At 35.1% G+C, this 20,701-nt stretch overlaps 1 protein-coding gene across 4 annotated transcripts in view; it reads left to right on the forward strand.

The window, feature by feature from the left end:
- The first annotated feature begins 5,508 nt into the window (after nt 1-5,508).
- Nucleotides 5,509-20,701, forward strand: part of WASHC3 (WASH complex subunit 3) — a 44,026-nt gene continuing 28,833 nt past the window's right edge. Inside the window, exons 1-4 of one of the 4 annotated variants that reach the window (XM_045522495.2) lie at nt 5,509-5,670; nt 6,231-6,329; nt 14,555-14,620; nt 16,435-16,542. In XM_045522495.2, coding sequence (XP_045378451.1) covers nt 5,620-5,670; nt 6,231-6,329; nt 14,555-14,620; nt 16,435-16,542 — 324 coding nt within the window. In that variant the 5' untranslated portion in view covers nt 5,509-5,619. The remainder of the gene's footprint in view (nt 5,671-6,230; nt 6,330-14,554; nt 14,621-16,434; nt 16,543-20,701) is intronic. The other 3 variants (XM_010962798.3, XM_045522494.2, XM_010962797.3) reach the window with 3 other exon arrangements.

The raw sequence follows: 20,701 nt of genomic DNA on the forward strand, positions 1-20,701 counted from the left end.
ACTCTGTTTCTTTAATCTAACACCTTGCTGATTCAAAAACATTTAACAGGCATTGAGAAAGAATTTCAAAACAGCTAACATTCGTTTCTAATTATACATTTAAAGATATATGCCCTTTAAAACATAGGTAGATGTTTTCTTTTGTTAGTATTATTAACGTGACTTTAACTTACAGTGATCATTTGTTCACTAAGCACAGTAACAACAAAACAGGATATCAACTTTGAGGTTCTCATTTCACAAAAGGGAAAAAGAATACCCATTTGATGACATATTCATTACTCAGACTCAACATAACCAATTTCTTTTGTATGGATGGACACAGACTTCATGGGAAATCAAAAGCACTGAATCTACTTTCTGATCTTTTCAGCTGTTCTTTGAACTACCTTAGTAAAAACAATTGTTGCCCTTATGTAGGATCAAGTTACATTTGCCTGGAAATTTCTTTGAATCAGCTTGTTTCTGTTTAACTTATGTCTTTGTTATATAGCTATTTACCTTCTCTACTAATTTTTAACATAACATACTACCTTGGGATTTGTAACACTTACATGAACTTATAAAATGCATCTGAACAATGGTAGTAAAAGGGGAGTTCACCAGGTTTCTCAGCCTTTGCAAACAATTTGAGTAACCAAATAGATTTAAAGATGGATGAAATAAGCATTTCTACCAACTGCAGTTTTAGTGCTGTATTGAGTTGAGTGCCTATTTCCTTTCTTTGTAGTAAAAGACAATAAATGCTGCTGGTCTCTTTGCTTCTAATGGTGGTTGAACACAAAACTTTGATCTTTCTTATAAACACAGCTGTTGTCCTATCATTGAGCCAAATCCAGACAAGATTAGACTTTGGCCAAAATTAAGGTTAATCTCTGCAACCATCTCAAGAAGACCTTTCTAATACTGTTTTAGGAAATCTCTATTTTTGAGACAGTGTATAAAGGAAATAAGCCCCAGACAACTAACCTTAAGTAAACCAGAGGCAACTAATGATAAATTATACCACAGTGGTAAAAAAAAAAGGTATAGATTGTCTAAACAAATTAGTTCACTTTTACTTAGACTATAACTACAAGAAACAAATTTCTTAGTTAGCAGTAAGGCTGAACCAGACCAATATAAATTATTTTTTAAAGAACTTTTTTCTACCTTCTTTTTTTTTCCCCTACCATCTTTTCTTAATGCTTCTTAATTGCTAGTTCTTTCCTCCATTAGTACTAATGAAAACGAGGTGTTGATTTATTGCAGGTAAAGTAATTCAGATATATTTTATTGTAATTATCATATAATAGCTTAGCTCATTTCGGTCTCCAGCCTACAAAAAGAAATTTTTTTTCTTTTTTCATTAAGATTTAGACTCTCTGGAATTTTAAATACTTTGCCAAATGTTCTGTTGGGCTGCTGCTCCCGAGAGTTGGACACAAGTGCCTCAAGCTGTGTTGTGAACAGCTAATGCTGCATTTCTCTCCCGGTTGATGTACCAAGTAGAACATCTGTGGGAGGCATCCCTCACGTGAAATCTGTAGAGTGCTAGTAAGATTTCCCTGGCGCTTGATTTTTGAGCAAGTACAGGACCTGTTCGTATATAGTTGCTTCAGAACTCTCATCCCATCCTGGATTTACCCCACAAATACATTAAACTCCAAACCCGTGGAGCAGTCCTGGAATTGTCAGTGTTTTTCACCTATTCCTTTTCCCATCATTCTATCTACCTACCACAGTAACTAAGATGTGTTCACTTATGTATATAATCTTTACAAAACCCTGGGTCATTGCTTCCCAACCTGTTGATGGAAGAAAAAAAAACTGCAAGAATATGAAATTATTGGAAGGGTTTCTCAATATTCATATTACCACTATGAAAATTTTCATTTTCCTGTAAGCCATGGCCTTCTGGGGTCCTGAGATAACACAGCCCCCAAATCAAACTTGCCCACGTAATTCTAGAAGACCTTGACCTCAGGTTCCTGCCATACCACTCTTCCTCCCCCAAAACACCATTAACAGGTAGTAGGACGAATGAGCCTGCCAATGAACCCTTTCCTCCAGTTCAGAGAGGTGACTTTTCTTATTCAGAAAAATTGATAGGGTTTAAAAGTTTCCAGGCATGCCTGTCATCTTGATATCCTTTATGACCCCAGGTTTGGCTCTGGAATTCAGATGAAAGCCAGAATACTTTAACTATTCCTGCTTATGTAATGTGTAAGATTTTCTAAGGCAGGATTTATTATAGGAAAACTAATAGAACCTAGCCTGGGAAATAAGAGGGAGCAAAATACTATCTTTGAATGAAAATTTAGGATTTTAAGATGGATTTCCCAATAGAGCTCACCCATTTCACTTAATATTACTATTTAAGTCCTCAACAATGTTTATGTATTCATGCAGTGAATGTTAAATATCCAGCTGCAACCATCTGGGGCTTCTCAAAATTTTTTTCTATCAAAAAGGGCTTCTCATACTGGAAAATATTGTGAACCACTTTCCTAGACTGACTGGCTCATACCTTCTGGCCCATCATTTTTTAAAGGGTAATAGCAAAGGTTCTAACATGATTATTTTGAATTCTAGAAATAAGGCTACAGAAAGAAATGTTGATATTGAACTTCCAGAGTAGTGTTAAGTGCTTTTGAGGTTGTGATTCAAAATAACCTGACTGCTTTAAGAAGACCAGGTGCTGAGTCATTTACGGAATCTTCCAGAGGAGGTTAATTAGAAGCAGCTGATAGTGGCACCGTATGCTGTTTTGTTTTGTTTTGTTTCTTAAATAAATGGAAAGGGTTATTCTGTGAAGAAGACAGAGTACTACAGAAGGTGTACAAAGATAAGCCATGACCCATGCCTGAAGCCTACCTCATTTTATACCATTTTATACCATTTTCCCCAACCCTGGGGAAAAAATCTGACTTAGTGAATTCAAGACAAAATATATTTGCTCTATAAAAATGCAATGGTTACTTCTAAGAATAGTGATTGTGGCTGACATTTTTCCTGCCTATGCTTTTTCCTTGAAGTTTTCCGTAATAAATATTTCACCTTTATAATAAATTCTTAACTTAAAAATAAGTAGGTGTAAACTGTCTATCATGTGTAAAAGGTATAAGGGAATATAAAGAAATGGAAACTGGCCTCTGGCCTCTGACCTCAGAGAAATTACACGAGTCAGCAATACCACATGGTCACAAAAGATAAAGGTAGCATCTAGGTCTCAAATGAGTGATGAAAGCAAGGAGTGTATTATATGGATTAAAAGTGGCAGTTAAGAAGACACTTGGATTTGAGGGGCACCAGTTCCTCTGAAAGTGGGTACAGTGTTTTAGGCGTTAGCACAGCAGGAAGTTTGTTAGAGTCTGGATGTGGAATGATTAGACCCTCACTCTCAAATAGCCTCCCCCTGGTTTGCATAGTCAGGTAGCTACTACTTCCCCTCTGATCACTTCTTGAGAAGTTGAGTGAGACCAGACCCAGAAGTAAGGTGTCTTGCTGAAACTAGTGCCTAAAAGGCCACACACTGAAAGGTGAGTGTTCTGTGTTTTCTTAGATTCTGTAATTGTCTATTCAACATCTATTCATCACAGGTCCAGTTATATTAACTATTTTCTTATTTTCTGTATTCTGAAGTTGTGGCATTTGTGGTCTTCTAAACCCTGGGAAAGACTGCATCTCCTAGGACTAATTAATTCCCAAAGATAGTCAAACAATTTACTAGAAAGCACGTTTTTCATATGCAAACCAACCAATCCCAGCCCATTACACCCAACCACCTCTTATCTAAACTCACACACCAAGCTTATATTTCCCCCTGCCCTAAATCAACCCAGAGCCAGGTATAGACAGCAGGTACAGCTCCTATGCCCCAAAGCCCGCTGGAATCATTCACACCAGCCAGTCTTCACCTGTTTCTCCTGCCCTGCCTTGCCCTTGCCACAGAAACCCCAATAAAGGCTCTGGTCTAGACTTTCCCCAAGTTCCTGCTTCTGCCTGCCTCCTATCCAAAATCTAGCGTTTCCTCTAAGCCCTGTGTGGCATGGCGTACTCCCTTCTCTTAGGAAATGTAAATAACATTCTTTCAATGATATTAACCTCTCTGCGCCATCGCTCAGTCACCTCCATAAATTAAAGTCCGTGGGTACAAATACAACAGGGAGACCTTCCCCCACAACCCCCTTAAAGCAGGATACTCATTAGGCTATGTGCTGTTTTATTGGGAACTCCCTAATTGTAAATATCTTCAGGTATCTTCTCTTGAGGTTGTCTGCTTTTTAGGGAGGAATCCAGTCTCCTGCTTAGAGGATATAAGCCTACAACCCAACTGTCTGATTGAAGTTAGGAAAGCCACAATTAAAAGAAGACGCCTGAAACAATGGATTCTTATTTACGCTAGACAATAAGAAGCCTAGAATGAATAACTAGACTAGAATTCCTTTACTTAACCAAGCCCCAGTAGATGCTTTGTATCACTCCTGAGCATGGGGTAAGCAGAGATAGGGGACATTTAAATTTGTTTTCCCACTGTTATGAACCTCTGTTCATCCTGAGGCAGAGCAGGAAAAAACACAAAAAGAAAAATTGGAACCCAGAGCTCATCATTTTCCCCACCTAAGAACTGATTCATGATAAAAATGTAATTTTCTAGTTACCTGCTATGAAAACAAAGGTAAGTATTGGAAAATTCTTAATATTTTTAATTTAATGTATATATGCAGGTGGCATTTATAGTTTTTGCCCTTTGAAATCAATATTTATTACAATGTACTTGTTTTGCCTCCAAAATTCACTACAGTAAGTGAAATCTGGTAATACCTTTTCAAAGAGAGACAGTCTGGAGGCAGGAGGATATATTAGGATTTCTGGCAGTGGACCAAGACTTTTAGCTACAGATTATTCTTAATAGCCCTTGATAGTCAATTAACAAGTTGCGAATGCCACTGCTATCAAGAGCTGTGGATGATGAACAGTAATCAAAGGGCTCTAGGAGACAGAAATTCCCACTCTTCTGTTAACTAGAAATTACATCTCGCAGCATTATATTTGTCTTTTCCTTTTTTTTAAGAAACCAAATCACTTTCAAAAACATTTTTGTCAATCGGCTGGCCAACTGAGTATAAGTTAATGTTTCTAAAGTCCTATATATATGTTCAATCGGATTCCATCTTTGTATTTACCACAGGGCCTAGCAGTGTCTGGCGCTTAGTAGGTTAAATACATATTTATTTATATATACATATATTTTTTCTTTTAAATTGACGAATGACTTAACTCCTTAAATAGCTGAGACGAATAAGCAGGGATAACCTCAAGCAGACGTGACGCTTTACCCTTTTTTTTTTTGACCCCCTTTTAAGATTTTGCTAGAATCACAGCCTTCCTCCACCCGGCGCCCCTCGTTGACGTCACAATATGGAGCTAGAACTACCAATCCCAGAATGCGTGCGAAGGGGGCGAGCTCTTGGTGAGCCGCCGAGTGATTGGCGGGCGGAGGCGTTTCCTTCCGGCGGGAAAGGCCCGGGAGGAGGGGACTAGGGCCGGCGGTCAGACGGTGTTACCCGGTTGGGCGGGCCGGCCGGGCAGGCAGGGGTTTGTGGGTGAGCTTTGGGTTCCCCGCCCGCTGAGGAGATGGATGAGGATGGGCTTCCTCTCATGGGGTCAGGCATAGACCTGACTAAGGTTTGTAAAAGATGGAGTCGAACTTCGGCGTCCTGGGAGGAGGATGGGGAAGGGAAGTCAGGTTCCCAGGGAGACCCCTGTCTCTCTCTGGCCAACTCTGGCTCTGGGCCTGTTTTCCACTGGCCTCGGGAGGGAGAGTCCCACAGTTCCCACCTTAAAGAGAGGTCTTTCCCGAGTTGTCTATGGAGGAGGGTGGGGGGAGGAGGAGCGTGCCTCTCCCAGCCTTCGCTTCCTGGCTCACGAGTCCCTATCCTCAAGGGTGACCGCTGGCAACACGGGCCGGTTCCGATCTCTGCCTCTTTTGTTCGGCCCGTAAGTTTTTCATGTTTTTAATGTACGTTGCCTTTACCTTCGAAATTTCACCCTCGTGAATCCAGAGCCCATTCTCAAACTTTGCAGCCTCTGCCAACTTTGACATCCCACCCCCACAGTTTAGGAAAACAAGTTAATGACTTCGCAGTACTTCCAATAAACTCAGACTACACGAGCGAAACGCCCCGAAGGGGATCGCACGGTTACGTTCCTCCTGTACGGATCATGTTTATTTTTACGAAACACAGGTGCCAGCTATTCAACAGAAAAGAACGGTGGCATTTCTAAACCAATTTGTGGTGCACACTGTACAGTTTCTCAACCGCTTTTCTACTGTTTGTGAGGAGGTAGGTCCTGTGATACTGGTTTAATGAGTAGCGCAGTAAACAAGAATTACAGTCTATGTATTCATGTGCCATTACCTCTTGTCAGCCAGTTGTTATGTTAACATACCTTAAATCCTCTTTGATTCTTACTGCCTTCATTCCTGCAGCCCACCTCTGCTGAATTAATTTTCTACCTTTGTGAGATAGTTCAGTGAAGCTTATTGTGATTAAAGAGAAAAAAAGGAATTCCAAAATTTCACATTTAAAAACATTTTTTTATTTTGAAATTGGTTAGAGATTTACATTTTAAGTATATATTGTTTCAGTTTATATTAAAATTACTGTACATTGCTTGATCCAAAAGATGACTGGGGAGGTAGCCTAGAAACATAACTTCGGTACCAAATATCATTATGGAAATAAAAATACTTTCTGCAAATGGCTTGTAAAGTGAGGATTAAGTAACCCAATTACGGGTTAGGTACCAGATCCAGGGAACCATGTCTTTTAAAGAGCCTAAAAAGAGAATGGGGAGGAAAATGGGAACTATGTGTTGAAATTGGGTTTAAGAAAGAAGAAAAAGAACAAGGAAATAGAACAACAGTAGTCTGAAACGAAAAGGTGTTGTTCTTGCTCAGTTTTCTTTACCAGTTAAGGATCATGTCAAACCTTAGGGCTCCATTTTGGTGTCAAGAACTACCTGAGTGCTGAAGTTACTGTTCCCCATTTGACTAAGTATCCTCCACAATCAAGTCCTTGAATAGAGACTGTTCATAGAGGGATGGTCGTTGCCTAAAAGGTGTAGGAGTCAAGATTGTAGGCATCAGGGGCATTGTGTAATAGGAACAAGTTACACATACACACTTTATTGTTAAAATCATTGACTGTGCTCTGTCAGTAGACAAGAGTAAATCTCCACAGTGGTATGACAGTATTTCTCTGGAAGGTTGCAAATTCTACTTCACAAAAGTTCAGTGACCATAAAGCTAAATGCACTTTCAGGGATGCTTTAATCAGAAATTAAAAGGATTTCACTAAGAAGTCAAGGCCTGCTGCAGGAAATACCATGAGAATACCCCGAGACTTCCCAGTCCTAGCCAATCTACTTTTTTGTGCTATGAAGTATCTCCATCCTAGATGCATTGTGATTAACACAATAGAAAAGTTCCTGAGAAGTTAGCTAGTAAATACCAATTTTTGTCAGGTGAATTATTGTTATGTTGAGAAGCTGTTATAAAAATCCTGATTAATCCTTCAAAATAAAGTAAATAACCCCCCCTCCAAAAAAAAAAAGAAGAAAGGAGAAAGGGGGGGAAATTAGATAATTCGCAGTTGTGTCAATTAAATAGTATTCAGTTCATTCTGTCTTATATATAATATAAGGTAGAGCCTCAGCATATGTTTTTTGTTAGATATATTAATAAAAATTGGAAACGTTTCACTTACATAAGGAAAACTATTTTCACTTGTATAAGATTCCTTCTGTTGTTTTTGTCTAGTTGTCAAAAATCTCTTCTGCCTTCCAAGACAAAAGAAATTGGAATATGATATGATAATTGATAGAGTAAGGGGGTTCAAGTAATATATTGTATCTGACAAGCCCAGAGACTAGGTGCTTGCTTCAAGGGGTATTATCTTGTACAGCTGCCTCTATAAATGGCAAGGAGACTGACTAAAAAGCAGTAAGCCTCGGATTTAGCCCTTCTCATTTTATACCAAGGTAGGGTGGAGAAGTATCTGGAGAGATTATTCCAGGATTGTTAGAGAAGGGCAAATATCCATCCTCATACTTCTCATCACCAGTTTAAAAAATAAAGCAAGCAACAACAAAACAGCTGGCAAACACATCTATGAAGGCAACTTGATTTAGCTGCCCTGAAGTGGGGATATTCCCTTACCCTTGTAGTGCTTGACAGTTTTCACTAGATCAAGTATAACAATAATTGTCTCTTGTTTGTTGATTGCTTGTGCGTTATCAAAGCCTCAGGATTCACTCTTTCTCCCCTTCTGTTCCACTTTCTACTCCCCCTACAACTGTTTGGACTATATCACTTTTCCCTAGTTCTTTCTTGAACTCTAGAAAAAAGTTTGTTGACCAAAAATCCATGAAATTTAAAAGTAGCTTATTGCCTTTTTCTCCTTAATGGATGATAATCTATGGTTGACTGTAACTCATTATTTACATTTCATATTTTAGCTTTTGGATATTTATGTCAGTTGTAGCCTGTGATGTGATGACAATAAGTAATATTGTGTGTTTATTCTGTGCTAGGCGTTGTATTTTTTTACATGTGTTTAATCACCACAGCTCAGCCCTTTGAGAGGGGTCTAATTACCCCTTTTTTAGAAATACAGAAACTGAGATGTAGAGAGATTTAAATCATTTGCTTAGTCATTCATTCATTCACTCACCATATATATGAGTACATAGTATGGATTGCTGCAGTAGCTGCTCTGACTTGCCCACACTCACACAGCTAGAAAGTAAAAGAGCTGGGATTCCAACTCTGATCTGTTAACTAGAAAAAACAGAAATGTCTCAGTCTTCTGTTGTATTGCACCATCTGATCTGAATAAGAGGCATGTTTACATCATGTTTACATCATTTCAGGTGAGAGACTGCAGTGTCTTCTTTATAGCTACTTCAAAACTTAGTTTCTTAATAGATTTTTTGTTTAAGTTTCTGCTATATAGCACAGGGAACTATGTTCAATATCTTGTAATAACTTGTAATGAAAAAAATATGAAAACGAATATATGTATGTATATACATGACTGGGACATTGTGCTTTACACCAGAAATTGATACATTGTAACTGATGGTACTTCAATTAAAAAATAATAATAATAATTAAAAAAACAAATAAAATTAAATTTTAAAAATACCAAAATTTAGTTTTTAGATTCATATTCACTTCTTTGCTATATTATGTCCATTTGATGTGATGTCTTTTTTGGTATGATAAATTCCAAGGATATAATATATGTGTTCAAACATAAAGTGCCATTTTCTCCTGAGTAAAGATCAACGTAGTTTTTCGAAATGAGTTGTAATTTGTTAATAGTACCTATTACACCTGAGGTCCTTGTTTAGCTAAACCCTTAAATAAGAACCAAAATGACTACATTTCCCTCAATGAAAAATGAACCTCAACTGTTACTTTTTGAACTGGAAGTGAATTGGAGGAAGAAGAAAACCTGGTGGTTTTTATTTTTTGCCTTTTTTGGTGTTTTTTTTTTTTCCCACATAATCTTGTTTGAACCAAACCCAAACTGTATCTTCAGTCACAGCTGAACTCGAACAAGAATTAAATTTGAAACAAATTTCTAGGATTCTCTTCATCAGTAATACTGGTTTTAGAGTTCTCTGATAAAGAGAAAATTGAAGAACTTATCTTTTTAAAAATTTTCTGGTATCAGGCTACTTTGTAACTCTTCTAATAACTCTTCTAATGAATCAAGGAGAAAAGTTAGAAGACAGAGAAAGGAAAGTAGTTGAATCAGACCCAAGTTACAAAGTTACTTAGGGTCATTGCTTCCTTCACAAATCTCCTATAAGCATTTCTATTCTGGTCCTAATCAGCAAAATCTTATGGTAGTCTGCTGGGACCGAAAATTTAAAAAGGGAAGTAGAGGAACAGTGCAAGTTCTATGGATATCACAGATAAAACTGAGCAGAAATTTAACATTACTGTGATTTTTGAAGTTAAAGGTACTCTATAAACAGGGCAATTACATGTATTATTTTGACTCAGACTTGTAACATGCCTAGAATACTGGGGTTTTAGTCATTTTTTAAATGTTCTTAAATGTTTCTTTTTTCAGAAAAAAAATCTTTAATTACAGGCGTAAGTGCTGAGAATCTTCATATAGCCTAAAAATATTTACAGTGCTTATCTTTTACATGCAGTTTTTAAGCCCACCGTCAGATTTAACCTTCAAGCAAATAATGTTTTGTTTAAAACTATTTACTCCTACAACTTTTACAACTGCTTTTATAACTGCTGGCCTTAATTGTCGGATGAAGCTTATTAAACCATCAATTGCTTCCCTTTCTGGCTTTGAGGACATAATCAACCCAAAGTGATACACCAGGAGATCCATTATTTTAAAATACTGCTGCTCTTTTAGAGAACTGGATATGCGAATTAGATATTGCAGTATTTTTGTTTCCACCTTCAACTGTTAACCTCATGTTTCTTCTTTTGTCTTTCATTTGAATAAAATGAAATGCCTTAGGAATAGGTGAGTGATGCATTAGGAAGTTTGCGGTTTATCTGACCAAACTTCTGGTACCTTGTAAATTCCCCCGTACTCCCAAATCGGGGTATTTCAGATTTGCTTTAAATCCTTATAAAGAGGACGGTTAAATGGATGGGAAAGACTGTTACCTTTCTATTTCCTCCCTGCTGAAACTTTCAGAAGTGGAGACAGTTACCATTATTGATCATGTTATTTATAATATATCTGTAGTCATCTACACTTCAGTGGTTCTCAACCAGGGGACGTTTGGCAGTGTCTAGAGATGTTTTTAGTTGTCACAACTGAAGAGTTTTTGTGGCATTTAGGAGGTAGAGGTCAGAGATTCTGCGAAACCCACAGGATAGCCCCTCAGAACAAAGAATTATCCAGCCCAAAATGTCAGTAGAGACAAGGTTGAGACCACCTGCTTTATGGTGGTCTGGGAGTTGTAGAAGGAAAATGTGGAAGACATAAACAGCTTAGAAATGAGCTTCAGCAACCCATAAATGAAGTCAGGTGTATTTTGTCAAGTGACACTGGCTTTCTAAGAAGTACGTATTTATATATGTTACAACAGTGATTACATGAGAACAGACTCAAAACCTGTTATGCTGAATAATCTTTGAAAAGCAGAGGTTCTTAATTGTGCCATGGATCCTTTGGCAGTGTAGTGAAATAAAGTTGATGTTTTTAAATGCATGAAATAAAATGTGTAGGATTACAAAAGAAACCAATTATACACTTTAAAAACTCAAAATTGTGGTACAGTACTGTGTCCTTTATTAAAGCATTAAATTTTATAATCCAGGTAGCATATTTAATATTTTAGACTCTCAAAAATTAGCTCTAGAGAGGATGGATAATACTTCTACGGATAATTTTAAAAACACAATTTGTTCATAACAAAGATCTTCCCTAGCCAAGAGAAAAAGCCTTCTGTTGATCTGATTTTGAGAAAATCATTTGCATAGTGGTTCTAAACTTGGGGTATGTGAACTTGGATGGGAAAAAAAATTATAATTGGATTTTTTTTCACCTCTAACTTAAATTGCACATTTCCTTTAAATTTGATCAATAAAAATCATAGTAGTATTAGGACATATGACTTACCTATAGAAAGCACAGATCTTCTTTTAATTAAATTACAGTTGTTTCAGATTTCTTTATACTTTATTTACAGTTGTTACTATATACCAAGGATATTCAGGTAAATTATTACAAATTAAAATATATTGATTATTAGATCAATGTCTTTCATGCCTTGCATGAATAAATCATTCATATAATCTTGTTTTATTAAAAAACCAGGTCACTTCATTTTGGTGAGGTTTTGATAATAGTAGATAAAGGTAGGTAAAATGAGTTCCAAAGCAAAAGAGTGACATACCAGACAAATCTGCATTCAAAAAAATTGAGAATTACTGCTCTAGAAAGTATAGCTTTTTATCTTCCAAGCCTCTGTAATCTTCCTTGTCAACAAGTAGTTTTCCAAATAAACATTTTAATCCTTATTCCCTTATTTACTAAGACTTGTATTTCAATCCTTACCCTATCCTGTGTGAATTTTTGAGTATCCATTTAAGGACAATTTATGATCAAACCCTGAAAAATTTTTAATACATATGTTGTAGTAATTCCAGAAGAAACGTCTGTTTTAGGAAATTTGATTAGAAAAGTTTCATTCCCAGTATTTAGCACAGTAGCATCTTAGTTTTAGTGAGAAGTAGACTGATGCTTTATTAACTTGGAATAACAAAAATTACATTTATGTAGTGCTTGGGAATTTTACTTTTTTTTTTAGTTAACTAAGCTTTATTTTCTAGAGCAATTTTATATTCACAGCAAAACTGAGCAGAAAGTATAGTGTTCCCATTTATTCCTTGACACCCCCTCTCACCCCATGTATACAACCTGCCCGACCATCAACATCCCCCACCAACATGGTACATTTGTTACAGTCAGTTTGTTATAATCTACATTGACACATCACCCACAGTCTGTGGCATTATGCTTTAACACTGATCACCCCCTGTGGATTGAGTGCCCCTGAAGAAACACAGCTGTCACCCAAATTTGGGTGATGTGGCGATCAATGTGTAAACAAGATGAAATTCCTTCAAAAATAGTATCTGGATTTGCAGTGTTTGAGTTCAGATTGTTTTACTTAATTTTCTCATCTTTAAAATTGGCATAATAGTTCCTACTTCATAGACTTGGTGTGAGAGTTCAAGTGATATGTTGCATATACAGTTTAGCATAGCAAGGTAAATGCCCAAATGTTTACAGTGATGATGATTATTGCTTAAAAGTAGATATTTATATGAATACATGAAAACAGCATTAATTTTTAATTTATCTGTTTATTTTTCTGTGTTCACTTATTTTAATAAAACCAATTTATGCATTTTAAAATAAGTTAGAAATTATCACTCACTTTACAGATTAATTTGCTGTAGGATTTCTGCAGTTACTAAGCTTTTTTTTTCTTTTTAATATATTTTATTGAAATATAGTCAGCTTACAACATTGTGTCAATTTCTGGTGTACAGCACAGTGCTTCAGTCATACATGAACATACATGGATTTGTTTTCATAATCTTTTTCACCGTAAGTTACAAGATACTGAATATAGTTCCCTGTGCTATACAGTATAAACTTGTTGTTTATCTATTTTATATATAGTAGTTAGTATCTACAAATCTTGAATTCCCAGTTGTTCCCTTCCCAACCCTTTCCCCACCCCCGGTAACCATAAGTTTGTTTTACTAGGCTTCTTTAGACTGATTAAATTTGCCAAAATTTAATTTCCATGACTTTCAGTAAAACACCTGTAATTTGGAGAGGAATTTATCCATATGATGTCTTTATATTTACCTGTGTTTATATTTTCATAAAAGCCTTATGTGAACAAATCCTGGAACTCAAGATTAAACTTAGCTTTGAGTGCCATTAAAACTAGATTCTAATGTTTTCTTTATAAATTACATCTTTGTAGATATCAGGATGCTCATCTTAAAAATAAATGTCTTATGAAGAAGCACTAACTACTTTCTGGTTCTTTTCAGTTTTTTCCGCCTCTGAATGTGGCCAAAATGACCATTTCTTGAGGTGTTAAAATTCTGCTTGAGTTAGTCAAGTTCTTGATAATATCCCAGAAAGCAATCAGAATGCTGTACATCAGCCAACTAGTAAACTGGCCAACTGCTCATAGACAGTGTCTCTGAATAATGTTTAGGATTAGGGAGTTTTAAATAAATGTTCTTACTTTTATTTGTGTAAGAGTGTGTGTGTGTGTGTATATATATAGCTAATTTAATTATACAGAATAACTAGAGCATGGTAAGCTCTTGGTTCTGGTTTATCTTGGATTTTGATGGTAGGTTAATTCCTTTTGCTTTTAGTATTTTTTCTAATTTTGTATCTTTGTTTTAATTCTTTCCATCATTAACTACTCATCTTCCAGTTTCATCCTTTTTTACTTTACAAACTTGAAAAGTTTGGGTTCGGGACTAATTGTATATACTTACGTGTTTAAGTAATTTATAAAGGCAGATCCTGTGCCAGGCTACTTGGGGCTAACATTTATTCTTGTTTTCTGTGAAGAATTTCTTCATTCATCAACAAATAATTATGAGGCTCCAGTTAAGTGTCAAGTACTGTTCTTGATCACTAAGTGTATAGCAGTGAATAAAAAAACTCTGTCCTCAGAGTTTACATGCTGGTCCCAATGATTGATTATTGCTTTGATAACGAGTGTGATAATATTGAATATGCAACTTTTTCTTATCTGTGAATACAGTTTTATAAAATAACTGTGAAGCATGCTAATGAAGATAATAGAATACTTGAGTTCTCATTCTTGTGTAAATAAGAGAGTAATATATTAGAAAGTGACAAGTATTAAACCATAGTTATTATTATTTTCAAATCTGTCCTTCATTATCCTTGTTAACGGTTTGTTTTAATCAGATTTTATTCTTTTGTTTCTAATCTTTCTTTTCCAGAAGCTGGCAGACCTTTCTCTTCGTATTCAGCAAATTGAAACAACTCTGAATATTTTAGATGCTAAGGTTTGTATTTCTGAATAATTTATAGGATAAATTTTGCTCTACATATACCAACTTTCTCAGTCATATTTAACTTTGATTGCATTTAGAAATGAATTCAGTTTAGTTCCTGCATCCATTAGGTGGTACAGTGTTTCTCTTTGTTTAATTCACTATAATTGCAAAGGAAATGATATTCATTATGGACCATTAACTGAGTCTGTTTAAATGTACACATGGATTGAGATTTCTTTCATTATAATAATCAAAAGCATAATGTAACATGTTAACAGATTGAACTGTTACATAGTTTACTTCCTTTGATAGAAAGTTCACAATTGTCTTAATAGTAATCATTTGATAACAGTAAAAATTATATAAAACTTTAGATGCCTACAGAGCAAAATTTGGAGAAAATATCTATTTTTCCATTTTTAAATATATTAAATGCTAATGAAGAATACTAGTTTTGATGTCAGAAGTTACAAAAAGTAGCTAACAAAAATAGGTTGTTTTGATTTGAAAGTGTACAGGTTATGTGTATTTTTCCTGTATATAAAATAATAGAGACACTAGTATACTTTTGTCCTTTTATCAAAAAAAATGATGTGAAAAAATATTTATTGAATATTTATGAGGTAGTGGAGTAACTAATACCTTCTGGCGTAAGGATCAGAGTGTCTAGTTTGTACTTTCTGCATCTTCCTGTAGACTTCAGCCACTATATTTCTCTCAGAGCATTTCTCTAGCTTAGAATTTAGGATACCTGGCCTTGAACATGTTCAAGATAGTCGCTTAGCAGGCATACCTGCTTGAAAATATTTGGACCATAGCCACAGTTCTAAACACTGTCATCAGTCAACAGTTCTCAATGAATATTGCTGCTTCAGATCTTATTACCATTGGTTTTTCATTATTCTTTATTAGGAATATGTGTCTTATTTTAATGTTTGTGAAATTCTTAAGTTAGTGTCCAAGGTCACAAGTTAAGTTACCATATGGGCAAGTTAACCTTAATTATTTCCATGGCCATAGAGTTAGTTAATCCCCAAAGTTAGCCAAACATTTGACAAATGTATACCATTGATACCAGGATGAAATCAGAAAAGAAAGTGTGCATGGATCTTGCAAATACCACCTGAAATACTTAACCACTGACAATATGCTCATCTTTTGTGTATGAAAAGTAACACATTTTAGTAACATTCAGTGATGAGTGTTTAAAGAAAGAAGAAAACAAATAATAAGCTGTATCATACATTAAAATGTACATTCAGTGATGAATGTTTAAAGAAGAAAAAATAAGCTGTATCATACATTAAAATGTGACAAGAGTTTTATTTCCCAGATTATTCAAACCTAAAATGTGCTACAGAGCGCTTTTTGGGGGTAACAATATGTTTAATAAAAATCTTTTTACAACAACTCTGTGAGGTAAGTTTTCTCATCCCCACTTTACAGATGAGAAAATTGAGGCCTGGGAAGATTTACACATGGTCACATTTTGTGACCTAAACCTAGGCAATCTGACTCCAAAGCCCATGCTGTCATTCCTTACACTAGGATTCTTTATACTAAAAAAAAATAATTCCTGAGAAAAGAATGGTAATAAGCTTAATTAGATTTGTGAGAAATTCTTCAGAAATTTATTTGTGAATGCCTTTCACTTTTAAGTAGTTTATGGCGTGGAGAATTTCAACCAAAGATGAGATTGTATAAACCTACTTATTTAGGCTTGAAAACTTAAGACAGCTGCTTAAAACATACACACACCTAGAAACTTAAAGTGTTTAAAGACCTAATATTTTCATATACCAACATTAATTTTCTTTTCTCAGTTGTCATCTATCCCAGGCCTAGATGATGTTACATTTGAAGTATCTCCTATAAGTGTCAGTAGTATCACAAACGAATCACATTCTGTGACCACTTCAGAGCAACCACAGGTAAGTATTTAAGTTCCAGGAAACATGAGCAGATCTTCTTAGTTGAACCAGATAGACCTAAGCAGCAGGTTTGAAGAAAGAAATTTTTTTTAATGTAAAACTCTGAGTGTAAAACATCTTAAAACCTAAAGATAGAAAATGAAGTTTGAAAAAAAGTTACTAGTTTTTCATTTTGTTATTTTGAAGGGCTTCCTGAAGTTAATATTTTCTTTGTCTATAAAAAAGAAAAGTGATCTTTTTACAACTAGGAAAAATCTAGAATAAATTTATTTTTTTCAATTTTACTGTGGAAATTTTTTCTAAGATCTTACAGGAAGTGTACTTTTTAAATGTTTTATTATAAAAACTTTCAAATGTACACAAAAATAGAGTAGTACAATGAATACCCAAATGCCTACTACTTGGATTCACCAGAAAAGATTTTGCCGCAATTGCTTCATCTGTCTTTTTTGTCACTTACTGAAGTGAATCCCAGGCATCATGTTATTTCACCCCTATATAATTCCTTGAACATCTCTAAAAGCTCTGACATTTTTTGTATAACCACAGTGCCTTTATCATACACAATATAATTAACAATAAATTCCCTGGTAGTGTCTAACCCCTTGTTACTCAAAGTCCGCTCTGTGGACCAGCAGCATGGGCATCGCCTGGGGGCTTGTTTGAGATGCAGGATCTCAGGTTCCACCTCAGACCTACTGAATCATAATCTGCATTTTAACAAGATCCCTATGTGGCTTTTGGAATTTAGAGATCCTGATATAAGAAATACCAGTTGTCTAAAAAGGGTGTTTGGGAAGTTGATTTGTTCAAACCAGCATCCTAGTAAGGGCCACACTTTATGTTTGGTTCTTGTGTCTTAATGTTCATTTATGCTCTGCATAAATTTAAATTTTGTATTACTTTTTATTTCAAGAAATAAAAACTCTTCACTGTTTAAGAACAGGTTGCCTCTAGTGACCTCGGTGAGATACTAAAATTCAAAATAAAATAATCTCTGAAATAGTGATCTACCAAGTAATACTGAACAAGCAGACAGACTTCCTACCCAAATGGAATTCTGCATTTGTACCTGGAGGTAAATTTCACAGGATATTTTTTGGATCGTGATGGTTTTGATAGTGATAGTAATACCTAACATGTGAAGAGTTCTTACTGTGTATGAGGCATATTAAGAGCTTTTTGTAAGTTAAATCATTTAATTCTCACAGCCACCATATGAAGTCAATACTGTTATCAGTCCTACTTTACAGATATGTCAAAGGAGGTACACAGAGGTTAAGTAACTTTCTGAAAGTCAGTAAGTGTAAGAGCTGGAATTTTAACTCAGGCAGTCTGGTACCAGGAGTCCTAGCTCTTACCTGCCACACTACACTATCTCCAGCACCTGTGCTGAATTCATTTAACTTTGAGCACATTTGGTGCGAGGTCCTGTGGGAGGATCCTTATATTTAGATATACGATATATTTGGAGAAAGAATTAGATGACTCTTTACTTAACAATTAGTTATTAGAAAATGTAACATCCATTTAATTGATATAACAAATTCCATTGGCCACTGGAATATATATAATATACAAGAAGAAATCCAGATGTTTTAGAGGAGTTTAACTTTAAAAGCTTCCTTTAAGTATAGACCATCCTTTTTCTAAAAAATGTAAAAAAATAAAAAATATTAAATGTTTCCATTCTACCTAGTAGTCATTCTTTGGTATACTAGCTGACATATATTTCTTCAAATTTTTTAAATGGTATCTGTCTAACATTTGTATTAATTTTTCCAGGTGTTATTATGCATGCCATCTATAGTATGTGTTTTAAAACTTACGCAGTTGTGTTGGTCTTGACTATTTAAGGTGTCAAAAATTGATTACAAGTAATCACAGCTAAATTATCTGTATTCCACATGACCTGATATTGTGGCAGTTTTATTTAAAAATTGTGTATTAATTCATTTGGAGGATTTATTAAGTGATGATGGCTTCCTGAGTGTAAAAATTGTGGCAGGAGTGTGTGGGGAACTCTTGACTGAGGAAGGATGTGTGGGAATTCTGACTGAAGGAGGTTGTCAGGAAACTGAAGGAGAATGTGAGGAAACTGAGTGAGGAGGCTGGGAGGAAATTTTGACTGAAGGAGGGTATGAGAGAACTCTGAGGGAGGGAGGATGGGAGGGAAATCTGAGGAGGGTGGGAGGAACTCTGAGTAAAGGAGAGTGGGAGGACCTCTGAGTGAAGGAGGTTGTGAGGGAACTCTCAGTGAGGAGGGTTGGGGGTAACTGAGTGAAGGAGGGTGAGGGGGAATTCTGAGTGAAGGAAGGTGGGGGGAACTCTGAGTGAAGGAGGGTGTGAAGGAACTGTGAATGAGGATGCTGAGAGTGAATGCTGAGTGAAGGAGGTGGGGTGGAATTCTGAGTAAAGGAAGGTAGAAGAAACTGAGGAGGGTGGGAGGGAACTCTGATGAAAGGTGTGAGGAACTATTGAGTGAAGGAGGGTGTAAGGGAACTCTGAGAAGAAAACATTGTGGTAAAGATGTATTGATTAGTTTATAGAATAACTGTTCAGCCTGTTCTTAATATTCAAATCAACTTTTATTTTTCTACATTGTTATTAATTGGTACATTTTATGTAAAATATTTTGACATATACTTAAGTATTGGTTAACGTAGAATTTCCATAATCATATACTTTTTTAAAAAATCATCCATTCATTGCTACCTCTAATTTCTGTATGAGTCAAAGACCCAAAGATTGCATTCTGATTTTTCTGCAACTTTAATTTCATAACTCAGATATTATCATAACTCACAGTAGAACATCCAGTTGTGCAGATTGAGATTAATTTGAGGATAAAATGAAGGACAGTTGAGAGATATGAGAGAGGATTAAATGGATCATTCAAATAGCAAAGGTGTAAGACCTGATATAATTAAACCTTGTTGAGGTCTTGTTTTTTCGGCCGAAGTTAAAGGCTGAGTCTTGAAATCATTGGTCTTATACGTAATCATCATTTGCTCCATTGTGGTATTATATGAGTTTATTGTCCATAATTTGTTTTTAATATACTTGGGTCTTGTTTGAAATGTTTATTTAATTAAATGTTTTGGACTTTTTGTGGTTATGTATTTTATAGATGAACATATATATATATATGTATCTACTCACTTTTGGATGCTGAACAGTGTCTGTCATATAACAGGAGTAACCTAAAGAATTTTTGAATGCTTCATTTGCTTCAGAGTTTATGACAGGTTTAATTTATATTTGAATTATCTGAGGAAAAACGTTAATGTATAATTCATATTTTAAAAACTATGACTACCTTAGAAGATGTTTCTTTATTTATCTACATATCAGCATAGGTATATAGACATAAAATTTATTCATTAGGGAACTTCCTCGGAATGCTAATATACAGATAACAAGTAAGAATTTACAAAATAAACACTCTTGAGTGTTCAGATTGATAAGAGAAATCAAGACTATATATAGACAGTCCTTGCTTTGCACTTAAGTGAAGACAGGGTTCCAATATGGACAAGTTTCAGTTAACACAGTGCCATGCCACATGAGAACTGCTTATACGATAGAAGCATTTTTATCTAAAATGCTTTCCCCAGTGTTAAGTGAAAAACCATTCCCCAGTATTAAGTATTTAATATTTATAATCTTAACCACTCTGGGGAATGTTAATAGTTTCATCAGTAGCTGAAATATACAAAACTCGATAATTGTATCTGAGAAACGGGCTTCTCTTCCACACAGTCTCCAGGCATTTTCTTTAAAGACACTGAAATAATCATATCCACTTAGAACAAAATTATTCAAAATATAAATGAAGAATTTAATTGTGTAGGTGATGCAGATACCTAGAAAATCAATTTATTGTCTGCTAGAGTTGAACAATTGACAAATCAAATCTTTATTATTTTTATTAAACATTTTATTAAAATAATAGGTCCATCAATAATTCGTGTTTTATATCAGCACTCAAGGGACAAGTAAAGCAGAATTCTGATTTTTTTAATGATATGACTATATTTGCATTTTTAAGGAACAATATAGTATTGATATCAAGTATAACTTCCTCTGTAATCATATTTAAGTATTTATAAATATTTGGGAACATATATCCCATAATTAAATTATTGGTATTTAAATT

Source organism: Camelus bactrianus, chromosome 12, assembly GCF_048773025.1.
Source record: "Camelus bactrianus isolate YW-2024 breed Bactrian camel chromosome 12, ASM4877302v1, whole genome shotgun sequence".
Classification (NCBI taxonomy): Eukaryota; Metazoa; Chordata; class Mammalia; order Artiodactyla; family Camelidae; genus Camelus; species Camelus bactrianus.